Here is a 24,945-nt window from a genome sequence, read left to right on the forward strand (position 1 = left end):
GTGTGACAAAGGGTAAAGTTTTTCTTTTCCTGCACCTCAACATCAAAGCCCCTCTTAAAATAAATGAAGACACTGCAGTAAGTCACATGGACATTATGATGGAACATTCGACAGACAGTGTGCACATATTTCTTTTTTATTTTAAATGATACATTGTAAGATAAAAGCATAATGCTTCATTTTGAAGTTTCAGAGCTCCCAAAATGAAGAGTGTGCTTCACGAAGCAAAGCAAAATCAAGCATAGAACTGCATAGATAATATTTTTTAAATATTCTCAACATATTCTGAGGCACCCAAATGCAATGCACCATGGTCCATTTCTTATTTTTCATGTCTTTGGTGCCAACTCAAAACTTAAGCGTAAAAACTCTTATTCTAAGGTGTAACAGATAGCATGTGTTACACAACCCGAGTCGAGCATTGAAGATACACTGCAGTGTTAACTATTTACAAATACTGCCCTCCTCTGGTTAAGACAGGGAATCTAAATTCTCTGAGACACACGTTGACTCACTGCTGTTAAGATCACAGTGAGTTATTTAGGGATAATGCGTCATAAAATGTAGCTACATTATTAGTTTGAGTTGCAAGATATTTTTTTCTCCACATGAGAGAGAATGAAAGGCAATGACAAAGACCCTCAAAGTATACACATTCTGGATATCCCCCAGTGCTGATGTTCTTCTAAGTGCTGTAAGTGTCTGCAGTGCAAGCATTTAGGGATCGTAGGAAAATTATTTAGGTGAGGAGGGGGGCTCGAGACTATGTTTCACTCTCAATTAATATTTTCATTGGACCCTTGATAAAAAGAAAAAAATGAACACCCTCTCCACAATATGTCATCGTAATGTAACACGGCTGAACACTTCCATTAATAACAAAGAGTGCACTAATAATTTAAAATTGTGTACTCCAGTTCCAACTGCTAGCTTAGTAGCAGAAGATGTATTTCTACTACTGTGATATTCCTATTACTGCTAATCTCAGCTCCATACTCCACACTGTTCACACTGCTGACAGCTGACTGAAGTGTGTATATGTCAGGGTGCTGGGGGTGGGAGGTGAACGTTGAACATTGCCTGGTAGTTTTGGGGCAGTGGGTCCCTGGTTAGGTCATAGGAAAATAACTTCTGTTGTAATGAACATTATAAAATGGGACCAGGATCAATGGTGTAATAAAGTGACGTACATGTAATTTACTTAAACAAAAAAGTGAATTTAGTGTAAAGTTACTCTACAATGGAATATAACCTTCAAACTTCTCAGTAGTGGAGTGGAATTAGATAAAATTATAGCAAACATAAGAAAATTCTTTACCAAATTTTCGGTATTTTACCAACTGTTTTACCAGATAATCTGACCCTTCTTTATTTGTGAACAAAGAGCTGTTGTTGTCACTTCATATGGCACATTTACATTTAGTTATTTTACTGTAGTTCTGCCTTTTTGTTAAAATACAAAATAAAGTGGCTGTGTGAGCTGTAATATTGGGTGACAAATCATGTGCACCCCAGAAAGATAACATTTAATTACTTAAGACCCCTCCCACTGAGCCTCTTCATTTTCTGTGACCTCCTCCCCCTAATAATTTCTGCACAGTCCCTTACTGAAAATCTATTTTAAAAAAATCCACCCCAGATAGTTCACAGCAGCTCATAGTGATCTGTAACTCTACACCTCCATTTATCTCCATCTATCTGTGCACGCAGCCTCCTGTAGAGAGTTAATTAAAATGAAATGCTGTAGTTAGGCAGAGTCATATGGTCGATATAATCTCTTTTGTTCAGTGACCTCACACTGAAATAATACCAGTGTTGAGAGACACTTTTTCCTCATCTAGAATGATGATGGAGAAATATGTTTGCATATTAAATTGTTATTATCTGTAATGTAATAAATGTAGGTCTGATATATCGGAAGTGGCTTTCTGATGCTATAAAAATGGCCCCATTAGATCAGCATAAAAATAAAAGCCTGATGGGTAATGCCTATCCTGCCAAGCTCAAGATCTGTTGAGAGGAATCTTTGTTTCAGTCATCAGTGGTGATCCAAAGTTCAGTGAAGGTTGTAATTTGAAATTCATACTAAGCATGATGGCAATGGATGGTAATATCCCAGATGTGAACGACACAGATGCTATTTCTGTAACTTCAGCGTCACCTGTATTACCACAAACAGCTGCAAACCAGTGGTGACTCTGATCAACTGGTGACAGAGTTACTGTGTGATAGTTGGGATGCTGCGGGATCTCTTCATGATGAGACGCACCTCCACGTCAGGGAGGCTGTCCTGTTTAGTCTGGGCGCACCCCTCGTCTGCCGCAGCCATGTGCAGGTCGAAGCGCAGCGACACCGACTTCTTCCGCAGCTTGGGATTCCCTCTGAAGAAAGAGCCCTCCCACTGCTTTATCACCTTGTCAATCTTCTCCGTCCTGGCAAGACAGGTTAGAGGTCGTGGCAAAGGTGAAGATTGATATTTGATAAAAGTCACATGACATCATTCATTGCCAGATTATTATTATGTATTGTCATTAAAAAACAGTTGTTTTTTATGTTGTGAGTTCTGTTTAAGTGTAAAACATGTTTCCTTTTGTTCAGGAACACGCAGAGAATGTGGTACGCCTAAATAATTTGTATCTTGTATTTCCATGTGGGATTGGCTATGGTAATGACATGAAGTAAATAATCCTCTGAGTCATTAATGTGTTCATTATACAACCACAGTAGGTGAGACAGGTTGTTCAATCCCCTCATCAATGACACTAGGGGGCAGCAGGGGAGAACAGCTCGCTACTGAAATGTGACGGTTTGAAGAATCTTAAATAAGGCCTTGCAGAAGAGTTATATTACTGAAGATGCACATAATTCCTGATAACACATAATCAGTGTGGTATACTGAATAGATATAATAGAATCAGATCCGAACCTGGGATCATGTAAACGATCTCAACCAAACAACATTCAAAATGATGCAATGAAGCCTCACCAGAAAAGGAAAGCACTGTATTTGCAAGGTTGTCGCAGGGTAATCTAACAGATTTATAGATAAACAGGGCTGCAAGGAATAAAGGTTTGAGCATTGGGATCTTATATTTGTTGTGCTTTTAGAAGAACGGTTGTAAAGGTTTACAATAAAAGTACCAAAAAACCATTTACCATGTGAGAGATGTTGGTTCCCTTGTTTTAATTGCGTTTTTTTTTTTTTTTTCTAAACACAAAGCACCTTTTAAAGTTGATTTGACAGGCTTATTAGCAAAAAGTGCCTATTTACACAAGCAGTAGTTAAGGAGCTACAGTCCATTAGCATTCATTTGGAGTCATGTTTCTGGCCCCTTGACAAGTCCAATATTCAATATCCTGTTCACTCTATTTTAGTCTTCACCAACTCCTAAGGGAAATATCTAGTTCTTCAGCTGCTAAATGGTCCACTATGTTCACTAGCTGGTCACTAACAAGCTAGCTGCTCCTCATGGAAACAAGGCTGATGATAGTGTTGAGACTAAACCAAAACAATGAGCTAAAAGATGCTAAAATGGTCTGTAGAGCTGAGGTGAGCTGCAGAGTCAGGTGACCCCTCTCATATTACATGTTGTCATTTATTCCATTGTGTAAAATATTGATTTGCAGCTTTAAAGAGTAATAACTCGTCCATACTGCAACAGAAAACACCGCAGTGTTACAGGGGGGGCTGTAATGGTTTAGTGGAAATTCAGATGGCAAACACCGGTTCCATCAATACCTGCAGACTGACTGAGCCACACGAGTGGAGTATTTTCAATAAGATAATATTTCCTGTCAGTGGAAGAATCATACATGAATGATTTTGGGAACATCCAGACAAAATAACATTTGTGGGCTGGAGTGACTTGCACTACCTGCTGATCACAGTTAAACGACAAAAGCAAGTAATCTGAGCTAAATAATTAAACGGCTGCTGGGACAAAATGTGCAAGAGGCCCTCCAAAACACACCACAGCACCCTGCCATGCCTAATGTGAGCTGGAATAATTATCCTCATTTGTGAAGTTCATAAAATGGCAATAACTTTAAATACACACTGGCCCCTGGGCTGGTAGTGGCTGTGCATGTGTAGCTCTCTTTGGGCATTATGCAAGTGTGTGCGTGTGTGTGTGTGTGTGTGTGTGTGTGTGTGTGTGTGTGTGTGTGTGTGTGTGTGTGTGTGCGTGTGGCTGGTAACACCTGAAGCATAAACAAAGAATTCCACCCATGTCTCATCCAACAATAACAGGTGCCACACCCTGAAGACTCCACACCAGGCGGGTATCTCCACATCAAACACAAGCCATTAAAGAAAGAAAAATTCCCATGCAGTGCTGTGATGAATTACTCATGGGAACCTGTATAGCCAACTAAACGTTTTATGCTTTTGTAACGTGTATGACATAGTAAAAAGAGTTTGTACATCTTGTCTGCGGGACCAGACGTCGCCGGAGTGGCGAGGACATGGATGATTGTGTCATCAGGAAAAAATGAGTCAATAAAAAGCTTACTGAGTCAAAGCCTGAGGTGTGTAACTGAGAGATGTTAAGGCTTTGGGAGATTAACCCAACTAGAAATGATGTTATTTCGTAGGTAAAAAGGCATTTATCTGCGTACTGTAAAAGTGCACTACAAAATGATCCTGTTAACACCTGCTGCTAAAAATTGCCTACATTTCAGACTGAAGCAGAGGTGCTGACTACAGGTCAATGAGGGGCACAAAGATCAATACTTACTCGATGGTGCCGTGACCCTCTGCACTCTCCCGCACAACATTGCCCTGAAGAATCTCCTGAGTCTTCACGGTGGAGATTGGCAAGTCTTTATCTTGTTCTGGCTCTGAATGAACAACAAATCATAACAAGACTTGACTGTAGTAAGAGTGTGAGTGCATTTGTGTGTGTGTGTGTGTGTGTGTGTGTGTCTTACCTGTGAGTATCACAAGGCTTTGCTGTCTATGCAGTATGCTTTTCTTTATCCCATTCTCTGCTGGGAGGAGTGACGGTATTTCAGGCAGAGGCTCAGACTTGGGTTCATCCGGACTAACAGCAGGGTCACTGAAACCGTTCTCCAGCCCGTTCTCCTTCAGCTCCACCACAGAAGACCTCCAGGGTCGCAGACTCATCGGCTGCCCTTCACGACCCATGTACCTGCAGCCACAAGGGTAGTATATAGAGCAGTGGTTCCCAACCTTTTCCAACTCACAGCCCACTTGAAAATCTCAAAAATGTTGACGGCCCACATCCGACCCCAAACATTACAGCTGCCAAAGAAAAGGTACTTTTTATTTTAATGAATGATTATTTTATTTAACTGGGTAGAGATCTCTCGTCGATTGATTATCTGTCTTCTTGACTCTTTCCTTTTAATTCTTCCTGTTGCTAACCAGCTATCCATTTACCAGTTTTTCCATGGAAACAAGTATACAATGTGGTTTTCAACATTTTCAATGTTTTTAAAGATAATTTCATTTAAAAACATTTAAAAACATTATTCATATTTTTATCTTTTTATTATTACATCTTTTCACCAAAACTGTACTGTTTTGCAAATGATTTGTCAGCCCACTTGCAATACCTTTGTGTCCCACCAGTGGGCCCTGGCCCACACTATGGGAAACACTGAGTAATCATAGCCAAAATGAATAATGAGCACAGTGCATTCAGAAAGTATTCAGACCCCTTTTTTCACATTTTGTTATTCTACACCCTTACACAAATATGATTTAAATCAAAATTTCCCTCATCAGTCTACAGTCAATACATCTTAATGACACAGTGAAAACAGAAGTTTAGAAAGTCTGGATGGGGACCATCAGTAGACAGCCATTTTCACTTCCAGAGGTGTCCGATTAGGTTCAAGGCAGAGCTCTGGCTGAACCACTCAAAGATGTTCATGGAGTTGTCCCTATGTCACTCCTGCATTGTCTGGGTTGTGTTCTTAAGGTCATTGTCCCGCTGGAAGGTGAACCTTTGGTTCTGTCTGAGGTCCTGAGCACTCTGGACCAGGCTTTCATTAAGGATAACTCTGTACTTTGCCCTATTCAGCTTTGTCTCAGCCCTGACCAGTCTCCCTGTCCCTACCACTGAAAACACCCCCACAGCTGATGCTGCCACCGCCATGCTACCTGGTTTCCACCAGACATGATGTTTAGAATTGAGGCCAAACAGTTCAATCTTGGTCTCATCAGACCAGATCTTGTTTCTCAAAGTTTAAAACTCCAGTAGGTGCTTTTTTGCAAACTCCAGACACTTTCATGTGTCTTTGAATGAGGAGAGGTGTCTTTCTGACTACTCTCCCATAAAGCCCATATCAGTGGAGTGCTGCAGAGATGTTTGTCCTTACGGAAGTTTCTTCCATCTCCACACATGATGTCTAAAGCTCAGCCAGACTGACCAATGTGTTCTTCGTCATGTCTCTTACCAGGGCCCTTCTCTCTCTATTGCTAAGTTTGGCTGGTTGGCCAGCTCTAGTAAAAGTCCTGGTTGTTCCAAACTTCTTCAATGTAAGAATCACTGTACTCTTGGGAACCTTCAATGCAGCAGAAATTCTTTTGTAGGCTTCCCCAGATGTGTGCCTCGACACAGTCCTGTCTCTGAACTCTCATTGCTTGGACTTTGCTGTGATATGCATTGTCAGCTGTGAGACCTTATATTGACTGGTGTGTGGCTTTCCAAATCATGTCCAATCAATTGAGTTTACCACAGGTGGACTCCAATCAAGGCACAGAAACATCTCAAAGATGATCAGGAGAAATGGGAGGCACCTGAGCTGCATTTCTATTTTATACAAGGGGGCACCAACCAACCACTCGGCTTTGTAGGGAGCAAGTTCTTGAGCTGCAATATGTCGATGATTACGCTTATAGTCCTAACCCTAAAATAACTTTAGTTCTTCTGTCTCTACTGTTGGCTCTTGAACAAAACCAGATTGAATGAGACTTTGGGAACCTACGCTGGAGGATCTTCCAATGAAAGTTGTCTACGAAGCCTGGACCACCCACAGCCAACACATCAAGGAACATCAAATAGTCCCTATAAGTCTGCAACGCACCAGTAGAATTACAGTGGCGTGTGCTAAAACCAACAACAAGAGTACTGTGACAGTAATCATCCAACATCAATTATGCTGGCAAGGGCATGTCATTGATGCCCCCAAGACAGACAGAGAGTAAGAGTCTGTCTTGCAGGGCTGTGTTTTCCTAACAGTACTTTTCCTAATTATACCATCCATGAACAGCAGTTAGCAAGAGGCAGGAAGGGGGATAAAACAAATTAATTGAAGAGTTGTAGCATCCCATTCAAGAACTCGGATCTTGTTTCATTTTGGTTGTTGTTTACACCCCCCTTTTACAACCCTGCAACCGCGTGTAAAGTTATCCACTCCATTTCTGTGAGACTCTGGACTCTGCACCCCAGTGCTTTCTTCATGATCCCTGTGAGTTCAACTGGAGAGGACTCTCCCCACTTTCCACTTTGTATGCTAATGCTAAAGAGTCCTGGCGATTCTACTTTTTGTACATTTGCATTTTGTACATTTTTGTATTCACTTACTAGGTATTTAGTATTATTATTAATATTTTATTTTATACTATTTTTATATGACTATGTTTTAGTTTTTACTTTTTTACTTATTTATCCCCCCCACCCCCACCCAGCTGTGTGTTGTGCAATTGCAACAAAGCAATTTCAATTAACAAATGTTTTCTGATTCTGACTGGAGAATATTGGTGCAGATTGCAACAAATGGTGACAAGTCTGCCAGCAAAGGGGGCTATAGGCAAATAGCTGGGAGGACAGCAGACACATTTTACCCCTAAACATTAGATTGATACCAACACATTATGTTGCATTATGTCTTGTAATTTTTTGTATTGGTAACTTGACGACAATACCTGAAAGAGTATAAGTGAGCTGGATTCATGGTCTTTCTGGTCAACATTTGCATTATTTGTTTTTAGGAAGAGTGTGCTGTTGCTACTTCAGCAGCCTTCATGAGGACTACTGTGGAGATTTCTTGTAAACAAATAAAAGTTATGTTTATAATCAGTGCTACTCACCAAAAAGCAGATTTTTAATTGAAGCATTGCTTACATCCATGTTTAACTGGCAGTCTTCTTCTTCCATGCCACTTGTTGATCCATTGGTTCATCGTGTCAAACACATGCATGCGCATCTTCATTGAGGACCCACTTATCAAGTAACAGCTCCATAACTCACTAAAAGTAAGAAAAAAGGTCCATAGGGAACCTTTGCCCAAGACACATTCATGGTCCTCAGAGGATGAAGCCTGATGACATTATGATTCCTAACTTTTCCTGTAGCACCACCACGAGGTCTAGGCTCACTGGGCTCAGACATTCATGTTTCCCTCAGGATGAATTGTAGTAACTTTGGCTATCCTCCGAGTTTTCATCAGGGAATAACTCAATATCTGCAAAACTTACAACATTCCCATTAGCTTCAGCTGTAGTTTGTGTTTGCTGCTACATTGCAAAGGTTGGCATGCTAATATGATGAGCACCGTAAAGATTATGCCTGTTAAACATCAGCATGTTTTCATTCTCACTGTGATCATGTTAGCTTGATGATGTTAGCATTTGGCTCAAAGTACGACTGTGCATAGGTGCTGCCTCACAGAGCTACTAACGAGGCTGTAGACACTTGATTCTGTTATCTTATCATTGTGCTAAAATATTAGCCCCAATGTGTGTCTTCATGTGGTGTGGATAAAGAGTCCTCAACCATGAATACACATGATCTCTCTTTGCACAGCCTGGATCATCAGAGTCATCTTTTGTGCCCTTTATTTGGTGAATTTGCAGACATACCCAACTCAGAAACCTCTGTGGTTATATGGTTGTTGATGTTTCAGTAAGAAAGACTCTTTTCTACTGTATGAGGATGTTCTCTTCTCTTTCTTGTATTTGTCACACAGCCCTTTGAGCCTCCGCTTGCTACCCACTCAGTCGCCACCCTTCTCAAATATGAACAAACAATGCAAATTTCAGATGCCAAGTCCTGTCTCTCCTTGCATCAATAACATCAGTCAAAGTCAGACTCTGAATGAAAAGCTTCTGCAATCTAAAGAAATGAGGAAAACCAAAAGCGGCACATCAATCACTCTGTTACCCCTTACAGGAGTCATAAAACAAAATTACCTTCCACAAACTATAAAATTACAATCATATGGTTGACGCAAGCAAACGTACCAAACTGCACTGGAGCTCGATGTGAGTCAAAATCGCATGTGAGGATAATTAAAGGCCACGGAAAAAGAATGGAACATTCCCTAATAAAACAGCGTGATGCTGACAGACTGTCTGGGTTCTATCATCTTGTTTGATTACAGACAAAGCTGGATTTTTAGGTTACAATTCAGTGGCAGAAAGTTTGTCAGCTTCACTTAATTTATTGTTTGTGCTTTCTATATGAAACATATATGGTCAATTTCCAATCACCGTTACTGCATGTCACTATGTTGTGTGGGAGGACTCTACAGCCTTAGTCTGTCTTGACCTGCAATTATTGTGGATTTTGATTTTCTATACAGATCAAATCCACCTAATCCAGGGTAAGACACAACACATAATACATGACATTGTCTGTCTGACAGCTAAATAAAGGACATGATTAAGAAATAATTTTGTTAACTTCCTTGTCAAGTGCTGAGGAAGTTTCTGTCTTACTCATGTCGGTTTATGAGTGTGTGTGTGATGTATACTTTTCCCTTGCAAGTATTCAATGGAATCCTTTTCAACTGAAAAGTAAAAATTTATTTCCTGTTTGACACTAAAACCACAAAATTCCCACTGAATTATTCCTTCCTGGTTCCTCTAATCTTTCCATCCCTTTCTCTGCCTCTTGCCCTCACCTGCCCTCCTCCCGCTCCAGCAGACGTCGGTACGTGGCGATCTCTCGCTCCAGTCTCATCTTGGTGTTGAGGAGCTGGCTGTGGCGCTGACGCTGGGTGGCCAGACCATCCCTCACCTGCTCCAGTTCACTCTCCAGCCCGACGATCACCTGGGAAAGGTCCTGCAGCTGGCTGGAGTACATTCGCTGGGTGTGCTGCAAGGAGCTCTCCAGGCCTTTCTCCTGGACAGCAAGAGGCCAGGGGCTATTAGCATAATGCCTGGACAGTTATATAATATACAGTTATAATATTTATGTTTTTAAATAACACTGGGTTCATAGAAGCGTGTTGAAACTAATAATGTTATAAATAGTATAGTAAGTATAGTGAACATAATCCCTCACTGGCTTCCCACCACCAGGAGTGCAACAGTACAAATTCATGTTTGAGGATGTGAAATGTTGAAGCTTATGAAAAATGTATCCATGAAACACTTGCAATCATTCATATCATATCATTTATTGTTTAAGATTTAAATTCAAATGTGATAACAACCAAAGAATATATATCTTGTGTATATGTATGTAATATATGTAATTATAAGATTAAAGTTACATTAGTTACTCAACATTTTATTTCATTGTAAACAGGTTGTTACTTTATTGGTTTTTCATCATGCTAGCAGCCAGGCTCTCGGGACGCTAATGCCTATCAGTCTTTCCATCACTTTGGTCCAGACTGACGAAGTCTGTTTAACTGATTGCGGTTCAGTTTTGTACAGACAATCATGGTCCCTGGGGGATGAATCCTACTGACTTCAGTGATCTGCTGACTTTTCTGCTAGAACCATGATTAGGCTGACATCTGTGGTTTAGAGTGAAATATCTGAAAAACTATTGGATGAACTGTCAATGTGGTGCAGACATTCAGGATGGATTTTTAATAACTTTGGTGATCTCCTGACTTTTCATTTTGGATTCTACTCTGTCCAATACTTAAGATTAATAGGATTCAAGTTGTGTGATAATTGGGGAGTTAGCCCTGGTGATGCGTGATGATGTGTGTCTTACCAAGGCATGCAGAGTCTCAATCTCCACCTGCAGGGAGTGCCACTGCTTCCTGGCCTCAGCTAGCTCGGCCCGCGCCTCCCTCAGGGCAGCGCCGCCGAGGCTCACCTGAGCCCACGCTGCCTCCTCCTGGGTGAGGTGACGGGGATCACAGTCTTTAAAAGAGGTACAAGAACCCCAGCAGCACCACCACTACCACCCACGCAGCCAAACACACGCAGCCGAACACACACACACTCTCACTCATTTTAAATTCTATTCACTAGCAAACACAACAACACAAGTCTTTAACCTTGAGATAAGATAACCAAATAACTGTGTACCAAATGTATTCGTGTGCTAATGGTTAATTCTTGAAATTAATGTCTGTACCGGATAAACAAGTCAGGCCTTATGAGAAGCACATACAACCACCTCACGCACTGACACACACCTTATGGGTAACTGGCACTCAGTCAAACAGCCAGTGGAGAGGCAGCCTCAGGTAGTGCTGTGGATAGTGTGCACTTCAGTTTAAGTAAACAGACAGTGGAGCAGACATGCAAGCCTGCGTGTACACACAGCTGTACCGTACAAGCTGTGTTAACACACTGTACAGCTGTTAGGCCTTTCAAACCAGTCATCTTTGTCCTCTTTCAAATGCAGTGAAGCAGTCAAACTGTCTCAGCACAGTTATGACAATATTTTGACAGTAAAAACAAAACAGGTTGACTCCTCCATGTTATCTAAGTTATTGTCTGATTTCTTACTCCAATGATTCTCTCTTTCTCTTTAACTGCATTAAATGTTATTTAATTAATAGGAGAATTATGCAGTAGGCAAATTTAGGCAGAAAATATCAGCAACATCAGCAATTTATTACTGGTTACATCAGACATTTTCCTCAAGAACTTACTGTTCGGGGTTAAGTTTCAGAGGAAGTTGAATTATCATTCCATCTGTCATCTCAGATAGCGGTGGAGGATGTATTTAGATCCAAGAAAAATAACTCACTATAAAAATACTTGTACTTAAGTATCTCAGGTTATATTTCAGACATCACTTGTCTGGTGTTTGTACATCTGTATATACTGTTGCTGATTCACAGTTTATATTATATACCATTACAGAGATTTTATCTGAACAATTTGAAGGTACCCTGTGGAGATTTTCACCACTAGTAATGCTCCTGTTGGGTTAATATCGTATCCATGCTTCAGGACACATGTTCATGATGCAGCGGTAACAAGCAATGAAATGTAGCGATGCGCCTACAAAGTCAGTGTAGAAGAAGAAGGCAAACTATCATACACGGATGTAAACAAAGCAGGATTTAAAATATATATATAAAAACCTGATTTGTATTGCAAATGTTATAAAGCAACAAAATGCATTCCACATGTTTGTTATACTTCAGGGATACACAGCTTCGGTGAGAAACACTGAATGTAATTAGAACTTTTGTTTGTTTGCAAGAAAACTCCACATGGCAGCTTTAAACTTAAAAAGAGCTTTAATGTCATTGAAAATTATGGTGGTGTCTGCATCAGGTTTTGCACCTTACTTCCCAGCTCATGGAAGTAGGAAGTAAAAAACTGTTCACAGGGAGAAGAGGTTTCCCCTGTATATTATTTATATACGATATTATTATGGACATCATGCAGGCATTTAACTGCAGCATTGTGTAGAGGTTACCTTAGTAGGACAGACAGAGTGGGTCTGATGTAAACAACAGCGTTTCATAAAACCTGCTCTGATTTAGCACTGTGGTCGCTTGTGGCCCTTGGCGAAAGCACTTTATTGTCACTGTCAGACCAAAGTCATTGTGCTGTGGCACAGGAACACTGGGATAATAATACAATAGAAAAGCTCCTACTTCAGCTTAGTAAGTCCTGCTATTATTAGATGAAGGATAAAAACAAATCTGCAGGATAGATGAGAATGCTTCAGTTGTAATTTGGCTTATAAATATTTAATGAAGATCAGGAATCATTCACACAGAGTAGTAACTGATCGTATGTTGTAACACACTACTGTAATAGTCTGTAGCACTGAATGTAGCAGTGTGTAGATGAAAAGAGTGAGACGGCAATCATGCTAAGTCATGCAAAAAGCTGCAAGCAAGCATATACAGACGCACACATACACAGAGAGCACAGAGAGGAGGGAGAGGCTCGTGTCCTAAGCTTACAGCCTTTCACCACAGTCAACAAACACACCACTAACCATTTTACTCAAGTCGAGCACATACATCAGTCAGCCTTGCCTATGGCTTGGAGTTGGTCTTGAGGGTGTGTCTGTCTGGCGGTGGGCCAGGACAACATGAGAGAGGTACAGAGAAAAAAAAAGATGAAGTGAAGATGCAGGATGAGATACACACCTCACTGAGAGCTCCTCTGTGTGTTCTGGATGATGCTGCTGCTGCTGCTCCGGCTCCAGAGCGGCTAGGCCCGACCAAGCCGGGAGGTGGATTTGAAACTGCGCCCAGGCCATGGTGTCTCTCACCAGGGCCGGGAAGTCTGTTATGGTCGCACTGCGCTCTGATTCGGTCGAGGAGCTGGGTGAGCTCCATCCCTGTGCCATCCTCCTCCACCCCTCCTGCTGCTGCTGATGCTGTGGTTGTTGCTAACAGGGCATCACAGGAGCCGGCCCGCTGCAGCTGCAGAGCCTGGGCTGCCTGCAAACAGCCAACCAGAAGGAGCAAGAGGGGGAGGGAGGGGGGAGAGAAAGACAGAGAGGAAGAGAGAGAGAGGGAGACAAAGAGAGGGTGAGAAGATAGTGAATGATGTAAAGGGATAGAAGTACAAAAGAAAAACAAGACAGAGAGATGAAATTAGTTTGACTTACAGTCTGAGTGAATGCATAGGATGCAAAGGAGAAAAAGGGCAAGAGAATGTGTGTGTATGTGTGTGTGTGTGTGTGTGTGTGTGTGTGTGTGTGTGTGTGTGTGTGTGAGTGTGAGTGTGTATGGCAGGGGGCAGTGAGGCAGTCAACGCAATGCAGAGGCAGGAGAAAAAGAAAAATTGGTCATTGAGCCCTACATACATGTCTGTGTGTGTGTGTGTGTGTGTGTGTGTGTGTGTGTGTGTGTGCTTGTGTGTATGTATGTGTGTATATATGTGTGTATATGCAGGAAAGGAGGAGAGGGGAGGAGGCATTAGTCAGCAGGAATGAGAAAATTAAGATAAGGGGGGGTGGAAAGAGGAGGGGTAGATGAGGTAAGAGTGAAGAGATGAGAGGAATCAGGAGATGTTTTAGTCACACATGCATGTAAACACACACACACACACACACACACACACACAAACACACACCCACATGTTCACTCCAAATGGTCAAAAAGTTGAGTTTGGAATGATGGACATTTCTCACCCTCTGGTCGCCATCTTCGCTACGTAGCGGAAGGGGAGGGACTACCAACGTATTTTCAAACTTGTGAAAACAGTGACCAGAGAGGAGGTGCCAATGGCGGTCCAATTACCATGTTGCATAACACATATATTACATACAGTGTGTTATAATTTTATGCACTCTTCTGTTTTAAAACCACTTGTCTGGATCAGGGTCAAGGGTGTAAAAAAGAGCATCTTAAATGTCGTCATTCTCTGTGGTCACATTTTGTACTCATATCAAACTGGCTCAATGTTTTGGTGACAAATGGATCACAGGCCTCATGTAGCTTCTGGCTAACAAGCTGTTATCGGTTCGGCTCAGACTTGTGTGCTTGTAATAAGCACATTATATCACAATTTCACTATAGTACAAAGCAAGTCGCAGAGTCTTAGCCATGCTAGCATCACTGTGAGGCTGGACCTCGGCATTAGCATTCAGCTTTGAGCTAAATGCTAATGTCAGTATGCATTAGCATGTTTGCAATGCTAATGCTAACATGATAATGGTAAACAGGTACAATGTTTACCATGTTCATCTTAGTTAAGTAAGTATGTCAGCATGCTAACATTTGCCATTTGCACTAAACACAGAGTAAAGGCTAATGGAACAGCACCTAATCAGTAGCAAATAACAATTTTTACCTGAAGATAGTGCTGGATGAACAATTAAGGGATCATTGAAATTATTAAAATCCATCCTGGGGGGAAACAGACTAAATTTTATGTCAATCCATTAAGTACTTGAAATATGAAATATTTCATTGGCGGACAGAATGATGTAAAGATGAATTTAATCTAGGGGATAAATAAAGTATCTATCTATCTATCTATCTATCCATCCATCCATCTAACATATGAGTAGCATGCCCAATAAACACTGTATGTGCACTGTTTTACAAACAAAATAAACAAAAAAAACTTTCTTAAAAGGAAAACTAGATTAAATTATTTCAACCAATGTAGAAAGCAGGCTTCCCACCATCTGCTCTAACTCATTACCAACTAAAACCTCAGCACTTTTCTTCACAAGTGAAGAAAATATTGCTTCAAGTCACTCACTTGTCCAAACTGCTCTACTCCGCACTTGGATTAAGACAAGATCAGACCATTCCTCCCAATCACTGCCCTCTGGATGTTATTACTAACATTAATGTTTCTGTACACCCGTGGTACTTCGTCTGCAATGATCTCTCTGAGAAGACTGAATACAACCCTCTATCCACCATGAGAGCCTGCTCGAGGTATGTGAGTGCCTTTCATCCTGTGTTACCCCTGAGTTGAAGAGAGACCAGTCCTAATAGGTGTTTGGTTCTAGGGCAAATATAAGTGAGTCCAACAATCAATCTCTACCTGCTCAATCTCCAGCAAACTTCAAAAAGAAGCTCCATCCCTGTCCACCAATTAAGCAGGTGATTTCACCTAATGTCTAAAACAACTCAGTCGGTCCTGCAACAAGCTCTTGTCCAGAAGACACTGACCCAAACATGTCTCATATTTGCAGCCACATGGTGTTGCTTGCAAGGTTCAAGAGATACTGAGGCACACAAATCCTCCACCAAGCAAAGCTTTCAATATTGGAAGGGATTATTCTTTTATTTTTATCATGCATATTCATATTGGTATTCTTATTTTCTCCCAATCTTATTAAGAGACATTCCCTCCACTGTCAGGCTCTCATGGTAAAGTGATTTTTATTGCATGGATGAAAAAAGTGTACTTCAAAATAAAAAAGGTTGTAGAGTGACAGGCAGATAGAAAGATGACGGCACAGTAAAACAGGCAGACAGACGAGCCGGGAAATCATAGAAAAAGATGTCATAATGAGCATTTGCAGTACATTTAGTGACCTCATACTCCTGGTGCATCTTCTGCAGCTCTGTCATGGAACGGTGAAAGTCTGCCTGCAGCGTCATACTGCTCTGATCTGCCTTCGTCTTTGACTCCCTGAGCAGAGCCACCTGTTGCTCCAGATGCCGGGTGTTGCGCTCCTCTGTTTCACACCTGCAATGCCAACAGGGGTTTGTTTTATAAACCTTATATGAAGAAAGGGAGGTAATATGTCACAGTCAAGACAATCATATAGGAGAAGATACATTTATTTAAAGTGATACATTCTTAAATCGTGCCAAGTATACATTTTAAGTTGATCTGAAAGAGATTCCAATAATAGCTAATAATCATACACAGACCACCTATGCCTGTGAAATCATAACTACAAGTTAAAAGAACTAGACATCATCCTAAGTGTGTCATAAGCACAGTCCAGAATTTTACAGTTACACTCAGCTGGTCAGGAGACACATCAGGTGGAGCTATAAATAGAACAGGTGTATTTATTTCAAGCTCCAGTGCGTTGCCACTGTCCTTCATGGGTTAATGGCTGACAGCAGAGGGGTGGTGTGTGTGTGTGTGTGTGTGTGTGTGTGTGTGTGTGAGGGAGGGGTGGTGGTGGGCTCAGTGTCACTCTGCATCAATACATAAGTGAAACTGCAGACGCAGCACAAAGCCCAGCCTGGATTTATATGCAGGTTGGCTCACAGGAGCGGGAACTGGCCTGAGTTAGATAACAGAGGACTAGAAATGCACTGCAGCAGGATGAAAACAGGAAATTGTTGATAGTTATTCCACAGCTTTGTTTTGTATATTGTGGTGTTTTATGGCTCAGTATTGATAATCCCACACTTTTCCTGGCAGAAACTTGTATTTTATCTGATCACTGAATATAAACTGTATGAATGAGTGCATGCTTATGGGATGTGATCTCATGCCTAATATAATGATCAATAAGGGCTCGCCTGTATTGAGTGAGGGAGGGGAGTGTTAGAGCTTTCAGGAAAACAACAGCCAAACACAGCTGACCTGGCCTGGACAGCAGCAGCTTTGGACTTCATGCTGTCAGACTGTAATGCCAGCTGGGCGTTCTCCATCAGCAGTTTACCAACCTGAAAATTTAGCACAATAACATCAGATTAGATCAAGGAAAGTGCAAAGACAACATGCAGTTTTTTAGCTGTCAAAGAGATTTTGTTCTATGATAAACTGGTGAGGTGGGCTGGCAGTGGCCATTAGAGAAGTCCATTAAAGAAGACAAGTAAAAGTCTTGAATGCATTTATGAGCATTAAATGATGCATGTCCTACATCACCACATGCAAATACTGTATTTTGATTTATGACAATAATAATAATAATAATAATAATAATAATAATAATAACTTTCTTTATAGTTTAATAGTGTAAGGGCCGAGCCATTAATGCCTTCCTGTGTTGTGATACTATGATCGACCATATCAAACTAAAAGCGAGCAGTAACCATTGTCAGCAACCAATAACAGCAAGTCATTGGTAACATTGATAAGAGCTGTCCCGGTACTATGGTGGGCTCTGACATCAGACTGGAAACTATTAGAAACATTATTTCTGTTCATAAAAGATGTCAATTGGGATGAGATTACTTTCTCAAGAACCTTTGATTAAAGACAATTCGCGGAAAGGTCTGTAATTACTTCAGGATAGAGCGTCCACATTGGATGAGCAACGGCAACTGCATGTTTAAAACAGTCTGAAGAGCCAGAGGCCAAATTATTCTTAAAAAATTCTAAAATAACATGGCCGATGGTGGGAAAAACATCCTTAAGCAGTGTGGTGGGTGTATGATATCCAACAAACAGGAGGTTGTGTTCAGATGGAAGACTGTATTCTCTAACACTGAAAGTGAAATGGGCTCAAACTGAGAACTCAAACATTATGTCCTGTATCATTATGACAAGTTACTTTTCAGTTCCACGTGTATGTTTGTTGTCTAGATAATAATTCAAAAGGCCTTTTTCACAAAAGACATTTTAACTGGTCATAGCAGAAAAAGCACAAGTGTCACTAATAAGATTAAAAATGTCTCAGTTCAAGGGTCCCAGTAAGTGAATTATACCAGGATCCTGAAACTGATGCTGCTAAATGGAATTCAGCCTGTGCATCACTGTATGTGCAGTCTGGTGAAAAGAAAGTAAAATCACCACATGTACATCTTTTAAACAGTCAAGTTGAAAACATGTGCTCGAGTAATACTTATTGTGTTTAACACAAGCAATAAATTGTCTGTTACACTCAATAAGATTATTGTACTGTTGGGGAAACTGGCTAGTTAAATATACCTTTCTCTCTACTCTCTTTACTTTTCTCTTCTTTCTGTCTCTTCCATGAGCTCAAATTAGCGGCTGTGGAAAAATACGAAATCCTCCGTAGACCAGATCGTCTCATTTCGAAGACCCTCAAAGGGTGTGGCCCAGACACAGCTAGTGTGGGAACTTTGTGTTTTATATCTTTATGTCTTTTTTTTAAATACAAATCTTTTCTACACATGAAACCGAATTTCTCCTGCGGATTTATTTGACAGCTTTACAACTATAAACTCTGTTTTTTTTGTGAACATCATTATGAACATCATTTTACAAGCTCAAAATCTTATTGAACCCAATTTTAGGCCATATTCTCCCTCTCGTTGGATGTGTTGGCATGTATCCACTTCCTGTATCCCAAATTTCAAACTAAAAGCCCTTTGGAGAGTCTTGTAACCCTTTACAGCAACAACTGTACCTCTGTTCAAAACAAATCGGCATTGTGCATAGTGTTTGTCTCTCTTCACCTCACCTCACCTGCAGGCTCAGATGGTCTATCAATGCTAAAGAGTACATATTGTATACATACTGTTCTATACATACTGTACATGGAACACAGCCAGCATCTTTCTTCGACACAGCCAACAAACTGTATTTATATGTTCAGCAAAGGCAGTAGATTAATTGCAAATTAAATTTACAATTCTTTTTTCATTTGATTCTCACCGTTTAGGCTAAAAAGCCATCTGGATATTACAAAAACCAAACGGCTCCTCATCTTTAATCACCTACATAAAAATGTTAACACACCCTAATTTCCCTTTGTTTTCTTTGGAGTGCAACACTTTAAGAACAAGACACACCCATGTTGAGGAAAAGACAAAGATAACATGGAATATTTCATAACATTTATACCATAAACATTAGTATACACCCATTATGTGGTTGTTATGGGGTTTTCTCTTGTGCCTGTCATGGTTGTGGGCCCATCTGCCAAAGCTGAGTGACATGGTATGCAACGAGAAACAAGGGAGTCATTAAAACACCTTTGTGTGCTTCAAGCAGAAAGTGATTCTAAAACCAAGCAGCGGTTGAAAACCATCAGGTCAAGTCATGTGAGCAACCATACTGGTTGGCGTTAATGGTCTACTGAGCGGAACAACCTTTAAGGTAATAAAGATTTCCACATTCTTTCTGTGTGTGACGTCCAGCATTCTTGCTGCGTCTCCCTGGCTTTGATCCAGGCTTAATTAGACACATATATGCTCCTAATCCTCTGCAGCAAGTTTGTTTGATGTGGCATTACCTCTCACCTCATGGGCTTTTGTACAATCTGAGTACTCAGTCATTTTCTTGGTACATTGCTTTTGAATTTCCCTTTTCAAAGGTGTGTTTCTTCAGAATGTCAACTTTTATCTCGATGACAAATGAGCATCAGTATCAAGTTGGTTTTGAAAATGATTTCATATATCAAGACTAGGTTGCTGATTCTCTCTTACTAGCTAAGAGGAAAAAACATCAAAATGATCTACAATCAACAGATCTATCAATCAACAATCTTTTATAGATTCAAACCCAATCAAGCTCCAACATCAACTTTATGAATGTGAGGAAGCTGTTGTTTTTACTGATTAAAAGCAGAGCCAGCATTGCGGCGTCTGTCCGCAAACCATCGTTGCACCACTGCCATTAAAGCTGCCTTATCTGGCCTGTATTTGACACTGTTGACATATTGCATGCAGCTGTCATCAACACTGGTAATTGACTGTGTCCCTGTTTTCACCGCAGTCATTACTGTTGAACAATATGCACCTGCTCCTGTTCTCTGCCGGCCAAGACGGCCTTGAGCTGATGTAATGGAGAATGAGCATAATCATAAAGCCTGAGTGGAAAAATAACTCTGTAGCATGTTTGCTACATCTGCATTGTGCCTTTATCTGGCAAAGAGATGTGCATTTTCCAACAGTTTTCAATAGTTCTACTGATGATTAAAAATGTCGACAAATGTTAGTCTGACCTGGGCACGGAGCTCCTTCACAGTCTGCTCCTGCTGGGACCAGTCCTGGGAACGTGAGGCATTCCTGATGCCCCAGTCGGCTATCTGAGCCTCCAGCTGCCGGTTGGCCTCCTGCAGCCTGTTCACCTGCTCCAGGAAGCCCTTCAAGCGGGCGTTCAGACCCCACATCGTTTGACTGGAGTCCTGCATCAAGTCCACAGATGCCTGACCTGACAGACTGCACACCCACGTGTTTACAGACACACACACAATGAGCCACTGATATCTCCACTCAGTCAAATTTCACAGGCACAGCAGGTTGAGCCTGTGATGGTCAAAACATTCAGATAGTTCGCGACCAGCAGACTTACTATGTTTGCTGCACAATGCATACACAGCAATATTAAGTTAGAACTTTCACAGCAAACAATCTGCCACCCAGTCTGAGATCACACGCTGCCAGAGGCGTTTACTAGGTAAATGTTTACCCAGCGATACTCACCTGAAACAAGGTGGCCTTCCACGAATAAAGCACAGTAAATGTGGTAACAGGTAGCAAAGGTCCTTCAGTCTATTTGCCTGATCACACTGAGCCGACCCAACACTCACCACAGCTTAGCCACATTCCTCTACAGCAAGCTGGTCAACATTTTTTCCCTTCCCACTGTGATCCAGGTCATCAGCAGCAGCAGCAGCAGCAGCAGGCCCCTGAGACACAGCACAGGCTGCCATTACCTTGCCAGTGTCACTGCTTGTACGTCAGTCTGTAGTCTTCAGGCTCAGACACGATACGGATGGTCCTCCCTGTCCCACCTCACCACCCAAAACAGCATTTGGGAGAGGAGAGAGCAGTGGGGTAGGCACTGGACACAGTGCTTACATCACCAGCACTCTGGGGCCCTTTGTGCTCTCTGATCCAGGATTACTGAGCCGCTTTCAAACAGGGAGACACAAGCTGTGGAGCGAATGTTCAGGGAGACACAGTGACAGGACATGTGAGTGGTGCTTAAATAAGAGGTTACATGTACTATAATTAATGTGAAGCCTCCTTCCATATACACTCTATCCTGAAGTGAAGTAAGACACACTCTGTGCAGAGTGAACTCTTGCTCAATAACAGTCTTGGCGAGTTTTAGAGAATAACTGAGTGTTTGTGTCTGACTGTCTGGGACAAAGGTTTCATCTTCTAAATATTCTAATGTGGTGTCAGTATTTCCTTAGATACACTGTCCACAGATATGTCCCAACAACTACAGCACTATGTTTTCAGCACAGACACATTATGGTTTTATTGTCTCTGGAATTTGCATACAGTATATTTTCATAGCCATATTCTACAGCCAGCAGACTGCGTGTACAGCAGTGTCACACACCGATAATATTATGAAAATATTTAAGGTATTATAATAAGACGTATGTTTGGTTAAGCTACGGGTGTGGTGTCAGGATTCCACTGAATGTTTAAGCTTTGATACAAATGTAAACAAATGGGTTGGTCCTCTATCAAAAAAAAAAAGAAAAAGAAAAAAAAAGTGTGGCTCCGCATTTTGATACTGCTAAACAGTGGTTACTTTTGCCACAGATAGAAGTCACAGGCTTATGCTAAAACTGTAGCATAATGGTCCAGTCACATAGACCAAGGTCATCTGTGCATTATGTGTAGAAGGTGGGGCTTTAATTAAGCTTGATGATTAGATCAAATGAAGTCACAGGGTTGGTTGGTGAATCAGGTCACAGACAAATTAACACACTCGACATCTGGGAACATGCTAATGCTTGTCTAGGGATGGGTACTGAAACCTGGCGTTAGACAGGCCCCAGGGCTAAATTTTAAATCTTAATCGGTTCTGTGGTACTGGAGAAATTAAGAAAATAGACTTTTGTTAATATATATTTGTTACTGCTATAAAATAATATTTCTTCTTTCATTTCAGTTACATAATCTCACTTTAATGGTTGCTCACAACAACTTCAATTTATTAAGTTAAAAAAGTAGTGATTGGTCCTTTAAACGTGATTGTAACATTTAAATCCAGATCTATTTTGACATGCAGTTTCAGTGTTTGGAGAATCTAATTCTTTCCTTATCTAATGTGTTTCTGTGCCTACTTTGACTTCAAAGAGCCACTTTTGTCAGTTAGCAAACCCCCGATCTGAGGATTTGCTCATCAGATGACTTCTTCATTGAGTAAACAAGTGTACTTTGCAAAGGTTGCTTTGCCAGGATGTGGGGATTACTAATACAAGGCCTGCGGCGCTATCTGCTACAACCATTGTACAAGTATTGTCTTGAAATTACAGATGAGGAGCAGCCAGCTGACATTCTCATGGGGTTTAGATAACAGTTTGTCCAACAGTTTTCATCCACCTGTATGGTTAGAAAAAGATAGAGAGAGAAAGAGAGAGAGAGAGGGAGAAAATGTCCATCATAGATAGCAAAAGGAAAAGTGTGGAAACTTTAATTATTAAACACACACTCACACACTCACACACACACACACACACACACACACACACACACACACACACACACACACACACACAACCCGACTATCGCCCTAAAACCAGGTCTTAACCCTCAGCAATTCAAGGTTGTGAGTACCAGCATTTTGGGCCCCACAAAGCTGTCAGACCTCACAAATATAGTTAAACAAGCTCTTACACACAGTCTAACCAGACTAACCAAACAATGCCAGAAAGTACCGCCGGGACAATTACCATCATTACACTCCATTACCGTTTGAGTGAAGTGTCATCCTGTTGGCAAGAAGGTGGTGATGGTGGTGACAGTGATTAATAATGTTAGCAGGAAAAATAACACCCATCAGGGCGTTCCAGGCAGGTGGATTCTGAGTGTCTGGGACTGATGATTTTTGCTATGACTGCAAACAAGGAATGCTACCAAACCTGTTTTTAGATGTCATGTTGATCCCACAGAAATCCAAGAAATCGCCTTTGTTGTATTGCATTCGAAGGAGTGTTTTGCCAGGGGAGTCATGCAATTAAGTGGAAAAGGGAAAAGCAGGTGGTGACTTGATAGGCAAATTTCAGGAGATGACGCGGAGTCTTCAGAGTTGGTCACTACCTACAAGAGAATGAAAACAAATGAAGTCAGCCTCAGGTTATGGGTTTAACACTGAAAGGTCTTAATAGTTTGCTGTGCCTGACTCCTGTGACTTAAGATTCGCCTGCCACTGTTCCCCTCAAGGGTGGACGCTAAGTAGCTCTTTGATTACTCATTTATTCCTCATTTTCTGAAGGAAGGAGCCTTTTACTAAAGGTGCCTGGCGACAAAAAAAAGAAACACCTGTTATAAAAACACACAATAGCTTCTGATCCATTCTATAACAATTATAAAACTCTATGCCAGGAGGTTTTTGTCCTTTGTACATGACATCGTTATGCAAGCTACTTGAGTTCTGGATTGGAAGGTATTGTGGTTTGAATCCAAAACCTCAGAAGAGATTATCTTCACATAAACTCCTTACAAGACTCTGCTGTAGGGGTTATGTTCAGCTAAAGCATGTCTCATGTGCTTTGACTTGCAGTGTGATGGTATTGTAAGAGGCAGAAAAAGCAATAACAGTAGGTAAAACTCAACCTACAGCCTTCAGGATTTATCTATACATGTTAAACACTCATTTACGTTTCTGTTGAAATGATCATTATAATCATTAAACCATTAAAGATGCACTTATTAACATTTCTATATCAACAATGGGTCAAACGACTATGCGTAATGTGTAAGGGGGTCAGTCATAATATCTAGTTTATTATTGTTGTTTTTGTTCAGTCTCTCTCATCACCCTCATTTCATTATGAACAGAAAAGCTCTGTACACTGAACGGCAGACACACACAGTTACTGACTAGCTCAGTGTTGCCAACTACTTTAAATGCAAAGTAGCTACAGTATCGCTACTGCCTGTAGATGTTGTGAAATTAAACCATGTGTTAATTTGCATATCCATGACACCAATCCATTTATTCAAGATTTTGAAAGATTTTGAAAAATTAAAGTTAAATCTACCTCTTATTTCAAAATGTTTTAGACACTTGATGAAAGTCACTGCGTATTTTCACACAAAATATAAATTGTGTAGTCAACAATAGGGATCAGTGATTGGTTGTTATGTACACATATTCACTGGTCATTCACATACTGGCTGCTGATTGGTTGACTGAATGTGCTACCGCTCTTCTACATCCACTGAACAGTCAGTTCAGACAGACACATTCACATTCACAGTATTAACCACGTGTCATAACCTAACACTATATGGACAAAAGTATGTGTGCACCTTTGGTCTGGGGCTGTTTTTTATGGTTTGGTCAATAGTGCTGCCATTGTGGAAACAATGGGCAAGGCCCCTTCCTGTTTAAACATGCCTCTTTGCACAAAGTGCAAATGGTTTTCCCATTTCAGTGTGGAAGAACTCAACTCAAGCACAATAGGAACTGGAACTCGACTAGTCTGGAGAACCAGGTCTTATAGACCAACATCAGTGGTTGACCTCATTAATGTTCAGCAGTCATGTACCCTTTTA

At 41.0% G+C, this 24,945-nt stretch overlaps 1 protein-coding gene across 2 annotated transcripts; it reads right to left on the reverse strand.

Annotated features, from left to right (window-relative positions):
• Positions 1–81: 81 nt before the first annotated feature.
• Positions 82–23,360, reverse strand: krt222 (keratin 222). 2 transcript variants are annotated; one of them, XM_022740031.1, is made up of 10 exons: positions 23,307–23,360; positions 20,421–20,637; positions 17,150–17,232; positions 16,138–16,291; positions 13,279–13,575; positions 10,923–11,048; positions 9,874–10,094; positions 4,930–5,150; positions 4,737–4,839; positions 82–2,432 (listed from the first exon to the last, which is right to left on the reverse strand). In XM_022740031.1, the coding sequence occupies exons 1-10, from the start codon at positions 23,321–23,323 to the stop codon at positions 2,219–2,221; spliced, it is 1,653 nt and encodes a 550-aa protein (XP_022595752.1). In that variant the 5' UTR covers positions 23,324–23,360; the 3' UTR covers positions 82–2,218. The 2 variants fall into 2 exon arrangements, with proteins under 2 accessions (XP_022595752.1, XP_022595753.1); XM_022740032.1 differs by lacking the exon at positions 23,307–23,360 and adding an exon at positions 20,902–21,375.
• Positions 23,361–24,945: the final 1,585 nt, after the last annotated feature.

This window comes from Seriola dumerili, unplaced genomic scaffold (assembly GCF_002260705.1).
Source record: "Seriola dumerili isolate Sdu_G_001 unplaced genomic scaffold, Sdu_1.0 BDQW01000050.1, whole genome shotgun sequence".
Lineage (NCBI taxonomy): Eukaryota > Metazoa > Chordata > Actinopteri > Carangiformes > Carangidae > Seriola > Seriola dumerili.

Bases quoted from the DNA above. Each gene is read 5' to 3' on its own strand.
- krt222 (XM_022740031.1), bottom strand. The intron at 4,840-4,929 runs GTAAGACACACA...TTGTTCATTCAG, and splicing joins AAGCCTTGTGATACTCACAG to AGCCAGAACAAGATAAAGAC. The intron at 2,433-4,736 runs GTAAGTATTGAT...CTGTCTTGCCAG, and splicing joins GAGGGTCACGGCACCATCGA to GACGGAGAAGATTGACAAGG.